General features: G+C 45.4%; 1 protein-coding gene across 1 annotated transcript in view; it reads right to left on the bottom strand.

Annotated features, from left to right (window-relative positions):
- Positions 1–17,960, bottom strand: part of MBTPS2 (membrane bound transcription factor peptidase, site 2) — a 71,985-nt gene extending 54,025 nt beyond the window's left edge. Inside the window, exons 1-5 of the mRNA XM_040423658.1 lie at positions 17,815–17,960; positions 11,292–11,440; positions 6,504–6,642; positions 5,206–5,309; positions 1,096–1,223 (exon numbers count right to left, since the gene is read on the bottom strand). Of these exons, the coding sequence (XP_040279592.1) occupies positions 1,096–1,223; positions 5,206–5,309; positions 6,504–6,642; positions 11,292–11,440; positions 17,815–17,889 (595 nt within the window). The 5' untranslated portion in view covers positions 17,890–17,960. The remainder of the gene's footprint in view (positions 1–1,095; positions 1,224–5,205; positions 5,310–6,503; positions 6,643–11,291; positions 11,441–17,814) is intronic.
- Between the last annotated feature and the right edge of the window lie 1,046 nt (positions 17,961–19,006).

A 19,006-nucleotide genomic window follows, 5' to 3' on the forward strand; every position in this document is an offset into this window, starting at 1 on the left:
TCAAGGCCTGGGCTGCAATGATGATGATGCTGGTTCTCAGCAACCACTTACTTTTAGCTCATGAGTGACACACCGCAGAAATCAATGTGTCTGTCAGTATTTTATGCTGCGCTCAGTAAGATCAGCAAAACGTTGATGACGGGTTCCCTTTAAACTGCCACCACCTGCAGTAGATCGGACACTCCCCAAGAAAAAACGCACGGCCCTAAGCTGCCAGCTTGAAATAAATCTATTAGCCTAATTGGAGCAAAGAATGGGGAGATCTCTGGGCTGGTTCTAAGTTTTGGTAGGAAGAGACTGCCGTGTACTATATGATGTTGGATTTTTATTTTTTAGATTAATCATGGGATAATCCCTTTAAAGCGTGACTTCTGTACTGCACAGATTAGGCCCAGTTCACACTTCAGTTATTTCCATCAGTTCTTGTGAGCGAAAACCAGTAGAGAAGCCTACTCAGAGGTAAGGTATAAGGGAAAGATCTGCACTTGTTCTGTATTTTTTACCCAAACCTGGTTTTGGCTCATAACAGATCGAAATAACTGATCAAATAACTGGAGTGTGAATTAGGCCTTAAACAGATCAAGGTATACCTGCTTCCTTCAGCCCTATAGAAATAAGTTAACCTGCTGCTCTGGACATTCAATGGTAAAAACAAAAAGGTTCCACTAACCCTACAACTTACAAACAAGGACCTGTTCATGACGAGACATCTCCATCTGCCTGGAACGTTACTTTTTTGTCATTGTTTCTAAAGGCGGGGGAGACATGGTTTCCATTACAGAAGTCTCACTTACAATATCTGCCATTCCAGCCTGTGTATCCTTCCCTGATAATCCTTCTATACGTTCTATATGAAAGCAAATGGCGTATTAAAGGGCAAATACTTCACATACCAAATTATAAAAAAAATAAATCTGTTGTGACTGGGTGAAGGAATTTATTTTCATCTCGGAAACTTGCTGGGCTGTTAGAATATGTTGGTATTGAGAGGGCACGAATCTGAAATATGTCCCCTCCAAATGGAAATTCCACGTCCTCACTCCCAAGAAAAGCACATAGCATCATCCCTTGTGAAAACAGGTGAAGGTCACCTACCTGCACAAAATATCCGCAACTGCTGAATGGGTGAAACCAGCTGGAGGTGAGTAGTGAAAAGATCAACAAACGCCCCGGGGTACAACACAAATATGAACATGCCAAACCCATTAAATCGCACCGTTTCTCTGTGGATACAGAAGTGGCATTAATACAGTGACAGGAATATGTCATACATAAAATAGTCCGATTCATCTTGGAACTACTCCTGAGTAATCTTCAGGAGCCATATTAATATACAAATGGCTGCCAAAACAGACAAAATGGCTGAAAACATATAAAAGGTAACACTGTCTACAATAAAGCTGGAGATAGATAACACAGGATGCAATATTAACAAGAGGTGATGGGCACAGTTCGTATCCTCCCCCTCCCTGCCCAATGACCTCTGCACACCTCATCTGCCTAGAATCTAGAACTGGAAGCTTGCAGAACTGAGTAGGCTTCTGAATGAGGTTACCTATGTCCATTTGGCTGCTGTACATCACTAATAAATCTGGTTCATTTTACAAATTCACTAAGCTATGCCCCTTTTCTAGACACTTAAAGCGGCTCTGTCACCAGGATCAACCCTATTAAACCAGACATACTGGCGGGTAGAGCTCATCATGCTGATCAAAACCATACCTTTCTTTTGTCTGTACGTTAAAAGGCTGCAGAGAAATCTGCGTTTTATTTATATGCAAATGAGCAATTCGAGCACTCGCAGACGGGGCTGAATATTCTGAGCACTGCTATGTAACACCCCCTGTGCTCTGCACACGCCCCCCTCCCCTTGACTGACAGGGCTACACATCAGGCTGAGGGCAGAGCTGTGTCCTGGGTTATACATATCTACTGTATACATGTGTATTATACACACTATGTACTATAGCTTCACCACACTGTGAATCTACATAGAACTGCTTTATTCACAGGCACAATGTATGATGAAGACACCTGTGCTGTGTGCGAGTTTATAAGCATAGAAAACCATGCATCTCTATATGGTAATGCTATAGCTTAGTGGTATAGTGATCCGCCTTGAATATAGACATCCCAGGTTCAAGTCCCAGGAGATAGAGATAGATAGATATATATATATATATATATATATATAGCGCCTTACTATATTGAGAATAGTGTTTTTCTTGTTTCTAAAAGCTGTTGCTGCTTTATTTATAGACACAATACATAATTATGAAAAAAACTGTAATATTTATTAGCTTTCTAAAAAAACATTATTCTCAATATAATAAGGACATAGACTTTTCTTATGGGATAAATATGGAAGTAAAAATATCTGAAGAAAAAAAAACTTCAAAGTCTCTACTAAGATTCAAACTTGGGATCTTCAAATACAAAACTAGCTGCTTAACCTCTTCGCTATAGCATTACTACAAAATAAAAATACAGTACATGTTTTTTCTACACTTACATTACCAGTGTCTTAATAATCATATATTCTGCCTGTGAATACAGCAGTAATATGCATATCAGCTTTCTGAGAAGATCTCAGTGTGGTGAAGCTATAGTACATAGTGTGTATAATACACATGTATACAGTAGATATGTATAACCCAGGACACAGCTCTGCCCTCAGCCTGATGTCTAGCCCTGTCAATCAAGGGGGGGGAGGCATGTTCAGAGCACAGGGGGTGTTACATAGCAGTGCTCAGAATATTCAGCCACGCCTCTAAATGCTTAAATTGCTCATTTGCATATGAATAAAAACAAAAATTTCTCTGTAGCTGTTTAACATACAGATAAAAGAAAGGTATCGTTTTAAATCAGCATGATGAGCCCTACCAGCCAGTATGTCTGGTTTAATAGGGTTGATCCTTGTGACAGAGCCTCTTTAAAAAAAAGTGTCTTTAACCCCTTACAATGCTGTACATGTACAGCATTATGTGCAAGGGCTTGTACGGAGCGGGTGCCTACTGTATTATACAGCCACAATGCAGGGATTGGCAAGGACATTGAAACCAGTGGTTTAAACCCTCAGATGCTGCAGTCAATAGCGATGGCGGCATCTAGGAGGTTAAAGGGGGCTGCAGTGAAATCGCAGGGTTCTGATCAGTTACCATGACAGCCTGCGCCCTACTGAAGGTTCCCAGGCCTGTCATGGTAAGCTGCCTGTAAAGCCATGAACAATAAAAAAAAAAAGTTACAATATAAAAAAATTCAAATCACCCCCCCTTTCCCAATTTTACATATAAAAATAAACAATAAAAAAAAAAGTTAACATAACAGGTGTCGCCACGTTGGAAAAAGTCAGAACTATTAAAATAAATACAAATATTTTTCCTGTGCGGTAAACGCCATAACGGAAAAAAAAATAGACGATTCGCCCTTTTTAGTTGCCCCTTCCCCACCAAAAAAATTGTATAACAGTGATCAAAACGTTGTTCATACCCCTAAGGCTACTTTCACACCTGCGTTAGGTGCGGATCCGTCTGGTATCTGCACAGACGGATCCGCACCTATAATGTAAACGCTTAGATCCGTTCAGAACGGATCCGTTTGCATTACCATGAACAAAAAAAAAAAAATTTTTTTTTTTTTTTTGTTCATGATAATGCAAACGGATCCGTTTTGACTTTACATTGAAAGTCAATGGGAGACGGATCCGTTTGAAAATTGAGCCATACTGTGTCATCTTCAAACGGATCCGTCCCCATTGACTTACATTGTAAGTCTGGACGGATCCGTTTGCCTCCGCACAGCCAGGCGGACACCCGAACGCTGCAAGCTGCGTTCAGGTGTCCGCCTGCTGAGCGGAGTGGAGGACAAACGGTGCCAGACTGATGCATTCTGAGCGGATCCGCATCCACTCAGAATGCATTAGGGCTGGACGGATCCGTTCGGGGCCGCTTGTGAGAGCCTTCAAACGGAACTCACAAGCGGAGCCCCGAACGCTAGTGTGAAAGTAGCCTAAAATGGTACAAATAAAAACTACAGTTTGTCCCACAGAAAACAAGCCCTCATACAGCCTTGCAGGCCGAAATATAAAAAAGTTATGGCTGTCAGAAAATGGTGATGCAAAGAAAATTTAGATATTTTTTCAAAGTTTTTTTTTTTTTTTTTTTAAAGCAATAAAACAAAATAAAAAGTATATAAATTTGGTATCAACGTAATCGTCTTGACCCACAGAATAGGAACATCATGTCTAGTTTAGCGCACAGTGAACTCCGTAATATCAAAACCTAAAAAACCTTGGCAGAATTGTGTTTTTTTCAGTTTTACCCCACATATGATTTTTCCCCCCGGTTTTCAATATAAAACATGGTAAATCAAGTACATCTTGTCCCACAAAAAATAAGCCCTCATATGTCTATATGAATGGACAATTTAAAAATTTTATGGCTCTTGGAATGTGGGTAGGAAAAAATCAAAAATTAAAATAGGCCCGGTCTTTTAGGGGACCTGTCCCCTTTAGCAACTACTTGCATTATTCTTGTAATAACTATTCTGCAGCATCTATCTTATGGCTCTCTTGATGTGCCGTTCCCATTGTATTCCTGCAAGTGGTCATGAATGAATAACTAGAAGTTTGCACTAAAGGTCCAGATGGGTATTACTAGTTGGCGGTGTGTCCCTGCACAGTCTGACATTATTAAATCAGTGCTGCAGGGAAACCCACCCCAACTGGTAACACCCATCTGTACCTTTACTGCAGGATGCTAGTAATTAATTCATAACTCCTAGCCGAAATAATAAAGGAATGGTACAACATAGAGTCATAAGAAAACAGGCTTCAGAATTGTTAGTACATGGGGAATGCAACAGATATCAGGAGGGGGAAAGGTCCCCTTTAAACACGTGTACCAGAATTCTGTCACGTTTAGCCACCACATGATTCCACGCTCCTTCTGGCCATACTTGCAACGGGACACTCAGCTTTTCCCTGGAGTCTCCATTTCCTCGTAAGACCAGTGGCATATTAAAGCAATGTCGACCGTGAAGGTCAATTACAGGTTCTTGAAGAGACATCTCCTACACAACCCGCCCAGGTGCGCTGTCAAGGTTTCATCCTTTCTACGCTGATGTCCAGTTTATACCTTTTAAATATTCATGTGAATACAAAATGCAGCTTCAACTCTGCCAGACGTATTAAGAAGATCAGATTACCTGACGGCTGCCACTCCGTGCCCAACCTCATGTATGACACCACTGATCAGGATCGCCGAGAAGAAGTATGTCAGCTGGCTGATGGGCAGGTTTACGCCGGGCACCTGTTCAAGTCGGCATAGAGACAAAATAGAAAACATGATCTCCAGACACGCCAACGGATCCAGTACACTGGCAGCTGCACGGACAGATGGGCGGCCATAGGCTGCACTCGTGGAGGAGCCTTATTATATGTTACATGCTTCTCTCGGTACTGGGGAAGGGAACGTGTGCAAGATCAGTCCGTACAAGCACATACATGGCCCATACTAAAAAATACAATAAACAGCTGCTCGCTTTAGGAAACGTGGGCATCCTCGCCGACTGGAGAAGGAAATGTTCAGACACTAGTGGCAAAAAGACTTCTTTAGTGCAAGAAGAGTGAAGCCAAGGAGTAGTCACCTCAGGAGAGGGCTATAGCAGACACCACCTATAGCTCAGGTGAGCTAAAGCAACATAAATGTGACTATAAAAATAAAATGCTGCGTCCACACATAGCCAAAATACTGCAGATCATCCATGGCGGTTTATGCAAAGAAACTATGCAGCAGATTACAAGCCCAGCCATGTGGATGACAAACATAAATTATCCACAGGTGGCAGATGTCTTCTGCTGCCAAATTGGCCTTCTGGTGCGGAAATGCACAGACTTCTTGCGGTATTTGCTCCTACCAATCCGATAGCGCTCCTATACTGACACTTCTGTTTTTTCTCTCTCCTGGTCTCCAGTGATGACGTGTCATGTCCATGTGTGACCACTGCAACCAAAACATGGTCCAGTCATCACTGGAGGACCACAGAAGTATCACCACAGGAGTACAAGGGGATTGTCTGGTGCTTTTCTTCATAATGAGAAAACTGCAGCAAAATCCAAACTATTTATGGTATTTTTTTGCAGTTGTGGATTTCACTGGAGATGGTGTTGGACTCGCTGAAGCTGTGACTTTCTCATCTCTGTTCTGATCACCGTGTCTACTGTACAGTGATGTTCCTTGATATATTCTAAATGATCTATGCGTTGTGCGACAGGTGACATTTAACGCCATGTACTTTTCAGTGAACACATTTTACAAACATGATAATTCCCAACTGGCATCATAGGGGTATTTAAAGGGTACCTATCACTGAAAGAACTCTTGACGTTATATTCCAGATGAGAGCTGGGATAATAATTTAGTCACAAAATAATTCAGTGTCAGATACGGGATGATAAATGCAGTACGTGATGGACAGTTATAATGGACTTAATCAATACTGACCACAACTTGAAGCATGCGATCATTCTGGGGCCCCGGGGTATCCGTCATCATCTGATGTAGGGTCTGTATCAGTGTCCTCCCTAACAGAATCATGGATCCAAACATGGCGAAGATCCCAAACACCATGCCCAAGCTGAACCTGGAGTGTAAGAGAAAGGATCCATAAGTAGCCCTGACACCTGCAGAGTTGTAGTACCGGCACATATTCTCTTACTGCCAACAGACTGCACAAATATCATCAAAAAGTTTATTTATTTCAGTAATTCAATTCAAAAAGTGAAACTCATATTCTATATAGATTAATTACACACAGAGTGATCTATTTCAAGTGTTTATTTCTTTTAATGTTGACGATTATGGCTTACAGCTAATGAAAACTCAAAAGTAGAATATTGGGAAAAAGTTGAACATAGTAGACTCATGGTGTCACACTCTAATCAGCTAGTCAACACAAAACACCTGCAAAGGTTTCCTAAGATCTTAAATGGTGCCTCAGTCTAGTTCAGTAGGCCATACAATCATGGAGAAGACTGCTGACTTGACAGTTGTCCAGAAGACAGTCGCTGATATAAGCCATAGAATGTCATTGCTAAGGAAGCTGGCTGCTCATAGAGTGCTATATCTAAGGCTACTTTCACACTAGCGTTCGGGTGTCCGCTCGTGCGCACCGTTTGAAGGGTCTCGCGAGCGGCCCCGAACGCATCCGTCTGGCCCCAATGCATTCTCAATGGATGCGGATCCACTGAGAATGCATCCGCCTGCCAGCGTTCAGCCTCCGCTCAGTGAGCGGACACCTGAACGCTGCTTGCAGCGTTCGGGTGTCCGCCTGGCCGTTCGGAGGCGAGCGGATCCGTCCACACTTACAATGGAAGTCAATGGGGACGGATCCGCTTGAAGATGACACAATATGGCTCAATCTTCAAGCGGATCCGTTCCCCATTGACTTTCAATGTAAAGTCTGAACGGATCCGCTCAGACAACTTTCACACTTAGAAAATTTTCTAAGTTTTAATGCAGACGCATCCGTTCTGAACGGATGCGAACGTCTGCATTATCGGAGCGGATCCGTCTGATGAAACATCAGACGGATCCGCTCCGAACGCTAGTGTGAAAGTAGCCTAAGCATATTAATGGAAAGTTGAATGGAAGGGAAAACATTCAAAACAGCTGACAATCCTCCCAAAAGTGGACATCCCAGCAATTCATTTTTATGTCAGACCATAAAATGCTCAGAGAAGTTGCAAAAAACCCAAGAGCTACATCTAAGACTCTACAGGCCTCAGCCAGAATGATAAATGGTCACGTTCATGTTCTAAAAAGAATATGGCAGCATGGCTTTAAGGCTCCATTCACACGTCCGCAATTCTGTTACGCATTTTGCGGAACGGAATTGCGGACCCATTCATTTTTATGGGGCAGCACATCTGCACTTCTGGGTCCGCAATTCCGTTCCCGAAAAAAATAGAACATGTCCTATTCTTGTCCGCAATTGCAGACAAGATTAGGCATTTTCTATTAAGTGCCGGCGATGTGCGGTTCGCAAAATGCGGAACACACATTGCCGGTGTCCGTGTTTTGCGGATCCACGGATCCATTGATCTGCAAAACACTTACGGACATGTGAATAGACCCTAAGTTAACAAAGCTGCAGCTGAAAAAAACACAAGACATCTGGAACAATGGGGGAGATTTATTAAACTGATGTAAAGTAGAACTGGCTTAGTTGCCCATAGAAACCAATCCGATTCCACCTTTCATTTTCCAAAGGAGATGTGAAAAATGAAAGGTGGAATCTGAATCGGTTGCTATGGGCAACTAAGCCAGTTTTACTTCACACCAGTTTGATAAATCTCCCCTAAGGTTCTTTGGGCAGACAAAACCAAAGTGGAGATGTTTAACTATAATGCACAACACCACGTTTGGAAAAAACCTCATACCACTGTGGGGGAGGGGTGGTGATTTGGCCTTGTTTTGCAGCCACCGAGTCAAACATGAAGTGCTCTGTACACCAACGTATTCTAGATTTAAATTTGAGGCCATCTGCCCAACAGCTAAATCTTGGCCAAAATTGGGTCATGCAACAGGATGATGATCCCAAGCATACCCGCAAACCTACAACACAATGGCTGAAAAGGAAAGAATCAAGGTGATGCTATGGGACAAAGTCCAGATCTCACTCTAACTGAAATGCTGTGGGGGGACCTTAAAGGGCTTGTCTTACTTCAGCAGATGGCATTAACTGTGTAGACAAAGTTAATACCAGGCACTTTCTAATGTACTGATTGTCCATATTGCCTCCTTTGCTGGCTTCATTCATTTTTTCATCACACTCCCCGTTTCCAGGTGGCTGTAGACTACAGGAGAAAGCACAGACACTTTTACCTATAGTGTACAAGCACGGCCACCGCTGCTGGATTGCAGGGAGGTTATAACCCCTCGATATGAGCAGAGTATAATGTGATGAAAAAAGGAATCAAGCTGGCAAAGGAGGCAATATGGACAATCACAGTACATTAGAAAGTGCCTGGTATTAACTTTATCTACACGATAAATGCCATTTGCTGAAGTGAGACAACCCCTTTGAGAGAGCTGTGCATAGACAAATGCCCACAAACCTCAATAAACTGAGGCAGCACCGTAAAGAAGAGCATGGACCAAAATTCCTCCAGGTGAGACTGATAAAATCTTACAGAACAGGATTACTTCAAGTTACAAGGGGTGTTCAATAAGTTATCTACCCCAGCATGTTCTGTCAGTTAGGGCGGGTTCACATTGGCGTTATTGAATTACGTTCTAGGTTACGTTATAACTGAATTCTAGGATGGAATGCAAAACGGAAGCCTTTAAGAGTCATTCCGTTTTGCTCCATCCTAATACATGTCTATGGAGGCACACAACGGTTCCGTTATACATAACGGAAAAAATAGTCCTGTCAACAATTTTTTTTGCCCAGACATCACCATTCGTGGGACACACTGGGAACTGACCTTTGACATCATTGAAACATCATGGAAACTGTGCCAACTGTAATGCCTTAGTCATGAGCTATAACACTGACTTTGACCCGAAGATCTTCCAGAATTATGGCCTCCACTTTGCAGCACATTTCCTCTGAAGATGCTTCGACAGGTTGCCCTGAACGGGGGTCATGTTCAATTGATTCTTTACCCCATTTAAACTGCTTGGCCCAAAACTTTACTTGGTAGTAGGAAGGTGCATCATCACCATATACAGCAATCATTCTTTCATGGACTTTTTTAAGGCTTCTTTTCTTCCTTTGTCACTACCAATTTAGCCAAGGAAATTTAGACATGCTTAGAGAAAATCCAGAAGACTTCTATTCTCAAATTATTACGGGTGATGAAACCTGGGTCCACCACCATGATCCTGAGGCCAAACAAGAGTAATGGACGCACAGGGGGTCACCTACTCTAAAGAAATTTTGTGTGCCGCAGTCAGCTGGAAAGTCCATGGCAACAGTTTTTTGCGATACAGAAGACATTTTATTACTAGAATTCATGCCACACAAGACAACAATTACTGGAGACATCTATGCTTCAACTTCAACAATGAAGGCATTACGAGAGGCAATCAAAGAGAGTGTTTCTGCTTCACGAGCTCATAAGTCTCGTACATCACGAGCTGCTATCATGGAACGCGGCAGTATGAATATTATCCATCCACTCTACAGTCCAGACCTGGCTCCCAGCGATTACTTTCTCTTTTGGAACCTAAAAGAAATTTCAGCGCGGGCAACGATTTCCTGATGATAACGCAGTCAAAGGGGCAGTAATAGGGTTCCTGTAGCAGCATGAAGTCTCCTTCTACTCAAAGGGCATCTGATCACTGGAGTCAAAGTAGAACACATGTGTTGAAGTCGAGGGGGGTTATACTGAAAAGTTTTCATATTCAGGTAGATAACTTATTGAACACTCCTCGTATTGCTACTAAAGGCTATTGATTCATGGGGTGCGCTTAGTTTTCCACACATGACTTTTCCATTTTGTCTTCATTTTTATTTATCTGCTGTGTTTCATCTGAGGTATAAACCTGATTTAAGACCTTCTAAGGACCACATGTTTTTATTACGTCCTGATACAGAAAACCATAGAGGGTGCACTTTGTTTTCAGTGTATGCTTTGGATAGATAGTTATTGCTCCTGAAAGCCCAAGCCCATGGTGCAGTCACATTCGTAATTCTCCCCCACATTTAGTGGTCAACATCTGTGCAATCCAGCACACCATCAATAATGCATGTAAGGCAAGTGATGTAGATCTAGTGAATGGGCTGAGCTGAGGTAACAGGCACAGTCGTTTGTACAAATGAGCCATTTGGACTGATAACGGGGACACACTTTGATGGCCAATCCTATGGCTCAATGGTTGTACCCAGGATGTGGAGCTCTTTACAAAAGGGAAGATAGTTGGTACTCAGGAACTAGCTGTGCGGCACCCCTAACGCTTGCTCAAGTGTGCCCTGCGTGCAAATTGTGCAGAACATTAGCCGAGTGCAAGGAAATATACTTTAGGCTTGTTTTTATGTTAACACAGTCTGCCATGGAGACGGATTCCCTTAAAAAGATCAAAAAGATGATACTCAGAAAGTGAATCCCTTTCATATGCCCCATTAAGACATATGGATCTCGGAGGGGTGCAACCGTGCACCAGCCTGTTCACATATGGCACTCTGTAGCTTCCTCTGACAAAAATCGGAGAATTTTTGAGGCAGCTTCAATTAAAAACAAAAAAACAGGACGCTGAACATATGACAGGTATACAGACGCTTACCATATATATAGGAAGTAGGGCTTCCATCTTCCCAATTTATAAAAAAGCCGGTTAAAAATTGTGGTTTGCCAGCGGATGTGAAACGGAGAGATGCTGAGTCCAAGTGTAGAAAGCCATTCTTCATATGAGCTCTTGTATGTCTTTGAGGACTATTAGAACAACAACAATAAAAGGGCAAGTGAGCTTACATTCATTTACACGTATGTAACGTACTGATTGCTGCAGTAATGAAAAAAATATTACCGCATTTCACTGAAAACACAGGAGCGCACACTCCAACATGTCCAAGCATTAGGGCTCAGAAAGGAATTTCTTAAAGGGAACCTGTCATCACATTATGGCTAAGGCTACTTTCACACTCCCGTTTTGGGCGGATCCGTCATGGATCTGCAAAAACAGATCTGTTACAATATTACAACCGCATGCATCCATCATGAATGGATCCGTTTGTATTATCTTTATTATAGCCAAGACGGATCAGTCATGAAATTTATTGAAAGTCAATGGGAGACGGATCCGTTTTCCATTGTGCCAGATTGTGTCAAAGAAAACGGATCCGTCCCCCTTGGCTTACATTCGGTGCCAGGACGGATCCGTTTGGCTTAGTTTCGTCAGAGCCAGTGGCGTACCGCCAATATAGGCAGACCACGCCGTTGCTATGGGGCCCGCAGCGCAGGGGGGCCCGGAGCGCAGGGAAGGCCCCGCCCCCTCCGTTTATTTTAGCCAGTACTAGTAGTACACTACACACACTGTGTCGCAGGCGCAGAGGACCCGCGGCACTAGTCTTTGATCGGCGGCCCCGCCCCCCTCCCGTCTTGTATTAGGCCTCTTTCACACTTGCGTTGTCCGGATCCGGCGTGCACTCCACTTGCCGGAATTACACTTCGGATCCGGAAAAACGCAAGTGTACTGAAAGCATTTGAAGACGGAACCGTCTTCAAAATGCGTTCAGTGTTACTATGGCACCCAGGACGCTATTAAAGTCCTGGTTGCCATAGTAGGAGCGGGGAGCGGGGGAGCAGTATACTTACAGTCCGTGCGGCTCCCGGGGTGCTCCAGAATGACGTCAGAGCGCCCCATGCGCATGGATGACGTGTCCAATGCGATCACATGATCCATGCGCTTGGGGGGGCCTGACGTCACTCTGGAGCGCCCCGGGAGCCGCACGGACGGTAAGTATGCTGCTCCCCCCGCTCCCCAACTGCACTTTACCATGGCTGCCACGATTTTAGCGTCCCGGCAGCCATGGTAACCATTCAGAAAAAGCTAAATGTCGGCTCCGGCAATGCGCCGAAACGACGTTTAGCTTAAGGCCGGATCCGGATCAATGCCTTTCAATGGGCATTAATTCCGGATCCGGCCTTGCGGCAAGTGTTCCGGATTTTTGGCCGGAGCAAAAAGCGCAGCATGCTGCGGTATTTTCTCCGGCCAAAAAACGTTCCGTTCCGGAACTGAAGACATCCTGATGCATCCTGAACGGATTTCACTCCATTCAGAATGCATTAGGATAAAACTGATCAGGATTCTTCCGGCATAGAGCCCCGACGACGGAACTCTATGCCGGAAGACAACAACGCAGGTGTGAAAGAGCCCTAACCTGCCTCACTGCATGAACTGGATTCTCCTGGCCAGGCTGCAGGCGTGTTCTCTTTTCACACTGGCCAATCAGCACAAGTCTGCAGCACAAAGAGGCAGCTGCTGATTGGCCAGTGTTTGCAGGCAGCAGGAGCGGGCGCCACTTAAACCCATTCATTCTCTGACCTGACCCTGCACCGAGCCCAGCCCCAGCCTGAAGGTCTGCCTGCCTGCCCGCTCCTGACCGGACACGGAGTCCCTTGATTGGTTGGTGTGCCGTGGTTGGTTTGTTGTTGTGTATGGGAACGGGAAGGGATAGATTAATGCAGCATTGCCTGCCACTGCCAGGCAGCAAGAGAACTCATAGTGAGGGGGGCTCATAGAAGACAGTCTGCTTTCCTCCTACTCAGTTCTGTATATGCCCCCCAACCCCTAATGCCCCCCAAAATGCCCAGGGCCAGGGGGGAGAGGAGTAGAAGGAAAGCACACTGTCCTGAGCATTTTGGGGGGCATTAAGGGTTTGGGGGGCTCATAGAGGACAGTCTGCTTTCCTCCTACTCTGTCCTCTATGAGCCCCCCTAATGCCCCCATTACCCCCCAAAATGCCCAGGGGGGGAGGAGTAGGAGGAAAGCACACTGTTCTGAGTCTCCCCCCCGAGTCCTCTATGAGCCTCCCAACCCCTAATGCCCCCATTACTCCAAAATGTCCAGGGTGGGGGGGGAGTAGGAGGAAAGCACACTGTCCTCTATGAGCCTGACCCCCCTCCTGAGTCCTCTATGAGCCCCCCAACCCCTGATGCCCCCCAAAATGCCCAGGGGGGAGAGGAGTAGAAGGAAAGCACACTGTCCTGAACATTTTAGGGGGCTCATAGTGGACAGTGTGCTCTCCTACTCCTTCCCCTTCCCCCCCCGGGCATTTTGGGGGGCATTAGGGATTCTTTAATGGGGGTGTGGCATGGGAGGAGCCAGGACAGGAGATGGGACGGGCCAGGGGTGGGTAGTAGGCGGGGTTAGGGGGCCCAATTCGGATGCTTGCTATGGGGCCCAGTGATTTCTATGTACGCCTCTGTCCAGAGCGGATCCTTTTCCATTCAGAATGCATTAGCGCAAAACTGATCCGTTTTGGACCGCTTGTGAGAGCCCTGAACGGATCTAACAAACAGAAAGCCAAGACGCGAGTGTGAAAGTAGACTAAGCAGCAAGAGGCATATTACCGGGCACATTACATTGTCTCCTTCTGACCATAAAGCCTTTTTCGGGGAATAAAAGTTTGAATTTGGGCCTGACCTGAGCTCAGTGTAGGACCTGGAGTCACCGGGGCGTATAGCTGCCTTCACATCAGCCACCTAACGGTGAGGTGGGCAAGATCGCGGCAGTGTCTCCGGGTCCCAGATAGAGCACAAAACAGCTTTATGGTCAGCGTTAATAAAAACTGTGTGCATAAGGCAACTTTCACACTTGCGTTGTTGTTTTCTGGTATTGAGGATCTCATGTCCCCATGCATTCTGAAGGGAAAGAGATCCGTTCAGGATGCATGGATCCGTCAACCGTTGACTTTCAATGTATTTAGTGACGCATCCGTTTGTTTCCGTGTTGATTTCACACAACCGCATCCTAAGAGAACGGATGCATCCTGATTTACAAAAATAAAACCTATCCCTTTAATTCCAGTATTGGGATTCTCTGCCGGATCTCAATACTGGAATTAACAACGCAAGTGTGAAAGAAGCCTAAAGTGCCCACCAGCAACATGCCATCTGCTGCCTAAGTAAGAAATATGATGACGAGTTCTCTTTAAGTGCTTTGCATCCGTTTTCGGTCATGAAAAGGAAAGTCTCAAATTTTGGGGAAAGCCATGATTTCCACAAATATGTACAACTTGTCACATATCTCTAAACATGGGGCTGGGTTTGTGGTAGGAACGAGGACTCCCGTGGCATGACAGGTTTAAAATCACTTACACCAGAACTTGTCGCAGCTGGCACAGATTGGATTTTGTGGCACATGGGCAGCCAATGATGTGTTAGGCGGGTGCACTTTGGATTAAGACTGACAGGTTTTAAAAATTCCCCCCGATGGTCTCTGAACTGAGGACCAGACGCTAGGCACACTGACCATCATACAATCTATGCCATGAACGATAACGATCCTGCAGTTGACGGTTATCACTCCAGATCCCCCATTAAAAAGCTTCTCTAGTGAAGACATCCCAACTGAACGGGGGGCTCTGCATATGTAGCGTCCTCTCCATTCACTGCTAGCGCACCCGGGGGAGGATGCCATGAACGTGCAGCAGCCCCTCCATTCACTGCTATAGGGCTTCCGAAAATGGCAAAGCAAAAAGTTGCCTTTGTGCAGCTTGCTCTCCACGGCAGGCCCCATTCTTGAGGTAAGAGCAGGTTCCGGAGGTGGGACCGTCACCTATCGGATATTTATGGCAACAAGTCCTATAGATATGCCACAAATATCCAAATGGGAATACCCCTTTAACATAGCCTTAAAGGGAGTCTGTCACCTCCATACGGCCATATACAGCGCTTACATGGTTCTGTAGCAAACCTATACAGTATTGTAACAGTACCTTTGTTCTTTTGTTTAGACTTGCACAAGCAGGAAAAACTAAGTGTAATTCATATGCAAATGACCCCTTAGCAAGTGCCCAGGGGCGGCGTTCAGTGTGTAGGTGCCCAGGCTGCTCTGCCTACTTTTCACTTTACTCCTCCCCAGCCTCTGCCTTTGCCCGCCCTCCAAGTCTCTTGCCTCATCGATAGGTCCGGCCGAGGGCATGCGCACTAGGTGAAGCGATGCAGTGCCCACAATGGGCATCACCGTGCGCATGCCCCAGCCCGGCGAAGCAGTGCACAGGCGTGGGATCTTGGCCGGACCTAGCGATGACATAAAGGACTTGGAGGGCGGACAAAGGAAGAGACTGGGGAGGAGTAAAGTGAAAAGAAAGCAGAGCAGCCTGGGCACCTACACACTGAACGCCGACCCTGGGCACCTACACACTGAACACCGCCCCTGGGCACCTACACACTGAACGCCGCCCCTGGGCACTTGCGAGTGCTCATTTGCATATGAATTAAACTTCCTTTTTCCTGCTTGTGAAAGTCTAAAGGAAAAGAACAAAGGTACCGTTACAATCCTGTATAGGTGTGCTACAGAGCCATGTAAGCACTGTATATGGCCATATGGAGGTGACAGACTCCCTTTAAAGGGGTTGTTTCATAAATGGCATTTATCATGCAAAGTTAAAGGGGTTGGCCGGTTTTCAATATTGATGACTAGTGTTGAACGAACTTGTGTTTTAAGTTCGGCGTCTAAAGTTCGGGTTATCGAAGTATCCCGTTATGGATTCCGCTACCATGGACCATAACGGGATACTTCGATAACCCGAACTCGAACTTTAGACGCCGAACTTAAAACACAAGTTCGCTCAACACTATTGAGGACCTATCCTCAGGATAGCTCATCAAAATCAGATTGATGGGGGCCAAACTCCCAGCACCCCCACAATCAGCTGTTTGAAGAGAACGCAGAGCTTGTACGAGCGTTGCCTTCTCTTCACAGTTTACCTGCCAGATGTCGACATTGCAGCGGCGAGGAGGTGTCATTATAACCAAGTCGTCCCATTCACTTCAATGTGAAGGAGCAGACAGAGTGTAACACGAGGGGTCCACCAGTCAGGCCCCGCCGATCTGATATGATTACATTCTGTAAATCACAGCACTCAAATGAAGAAATATCTTTGCAAAAAATAAAAAATAATTTTATTCCATCCTTACAGTACATATATGTTATTAGTGGCTAGGTCATCAATATCGAAAACCAGACAACCCCTATTATACAAGGCTCTGACTAATGTATTAGGATTGGGAATACTGCCTCCTTTGCTGGCTTGATTCATTTTTCCATCACATTATACACAGGGTTAGGGCCACTGCGCAGGTACGGGAGCCTATACGATTTTGCCTATAGTGCGCTAGCCCGACCACCGCTGCTGGATTGAAGGGTGGTCGTAACCATGGAAACAGTGTATAATGTGATTGAAAAATTCAATCACATTATTTGAGTTTTTAATAAATGGTCAATATGGACAATCACAATACATTAGTAAGTGCCTTGTATTAAAGGGGTTCTCTGGGTTTTTACTATTGATCCCCTATCCTCTGGATACGTCATTAATATCAGATCGTCGGGGGACACCCAGCGCCCCGGCCGATCAGCTGTATGAAGGGAAGGCGCGCGCAGTGCCGTCTCCCTTCCTGCTCGCTGCTGCTATGTCTATGGCGAACAGGAAGAGAGACGGCACTGCGCGCGCCTTCCCTTCATACAGCTGATCAGCGGCGATGCTGGGTGTCCCCCGACGATCACGTATCCAGAGGATAGGGCATCAATATTAAAAGCCCAGAGAACCCTTTTAACTTTCTGTACATGATAAATGCCATTCGCTGAGGTGAGACAACCCCTTTAACAATGAAAGCTGATTTGCGTGAGGTCCCTGTGACAAAATGCCGGACACCATGATGGACCCTGACAGACCCCACTATAAGTCATTGAGGTCTATTGGGCATCCTTGACGGCCATTGTGTGACAGATGCACAACTCTGTCATTTTCGGCTATCTACTCCTGTGATGGCACACAAAAACCGGATGTGACCTGATCATGCACACTATTGCGGTAGAGTGGAAGAGATAAGCACCTGTCAATGCAAACAACTCAGGCACCGCTTATCTCCAAGACAAATAGTTCAGATCTGAAAATGCCCCCATCACCAGGGGGCTCCAGCAGACATGAAGCTAATCAGGATGGTCAGGTGTGCTGTTCCTCTGCCCTATAGACGTGCTGTCATTGCGCAGGCATTATAGGAAACACGTGCAGTATTATCAGCCTATATCATGGTTACAGTGCAGAGTAATGGAGGGGCTGAGCCCCCGGCCCCCTCACCGTCAGTAACGTGTCAGCCAGATAAATAGCACACCATCCTCCAAGCACCACCACGACCAGCGGTATCGGGATCATCGCGACAGGGAGCCTGCCATTCAGCGATCAGATCACGGCGGAACTTTACCATCGCAGGAACTTCGCAGCACAGAAGCAGGTTTCGTGTCGGACACTTCCGGTACAGTGACCTGCTGCCAGTAAGAGAATTGAACGGCCATGTTCACTACTGGCGGAAGTAGCAGATGCGGACTTTTACAATATGAAACCTGCAGGTGGATTTGTACAAGCTGATGGTATATAATAGATGACTGTGTGCTGCCATTATGGGTTATATAGTTATATCCGCTCGCACAGTCCCTCACAAGCAGTAACTGTATTGACATGCCTACAGACACAGTAAAGGATGACCATAAGTGCTATTTTTAATGGGGCCACAAAAGATGCGGACAGCACACTGTGTGCTGTGGCACCCGCAAAAAAAATAGAACATGTCCTATTCTTGTCCGTTTTGCGGACAGTTCTATAGAGGGACGGAAGTTCCGTTCTGCAAAATGCCGGTATCTGTGTTTCACGGGCCGCAAATACGGCTATGGCTGTGTGCATGACCCCTTAGATGAAGGATCGAGTGCTGTCCATGCATGGAACAGACAGCACCCGGACTGACCACCGACATACCCCCCCAACTTAGGAAATGGCCAAGGAGGGGCAAGATGTGCGGCACACAATGTTATTTTACACTAAGCCTCTAACACCACACAATGCCGCCCAGTCCCCTTTGTGCTTCCGCACAGCCGCTATGCCCCTCACAATACGGCTGCCCCCTAGCCTCCTTCCCCTGATGAACAGAGCACATCATCCACCTGCTTCTGCTCTCTCCTACTCAGGACGGGGTATGGTGGATCAGGCTCCATTCCAGACATCCCAACCTGCAAAAACTCATTTCAGGGAGGTGCACGTCTCATTTCAGGGAGGTTTTCTTTTTTTTTTTTTTTCACGAACTTTTTATTACATTTTCTATACATATGCAGTATCTGCACACTTTGCTCTATGGTGCGGAGGACTGGGCTCATTACCCTGCCCCAAATTATCATATTTATATGTATATGATTAAAGCATCCAGGGGGTGTGAATTTAACACTGGGGTAAATAATATAATTAAAATGGAGGGTAAATGTGTAAATGTATTTTTAAAAAA

Source organism: Bufo bufo, chromosome 3 (genome assembly GCF_905171765.1).
Source record: "Bufo bufo chromosome 3, aBufBuf1.1, whole genome shotgun sequence".
Lineage (NCBI taxonomy): Eukaryota > Metazoa > Chordata > Amphibia > Anura > Bufonidae > Bufo > Bufo bufo.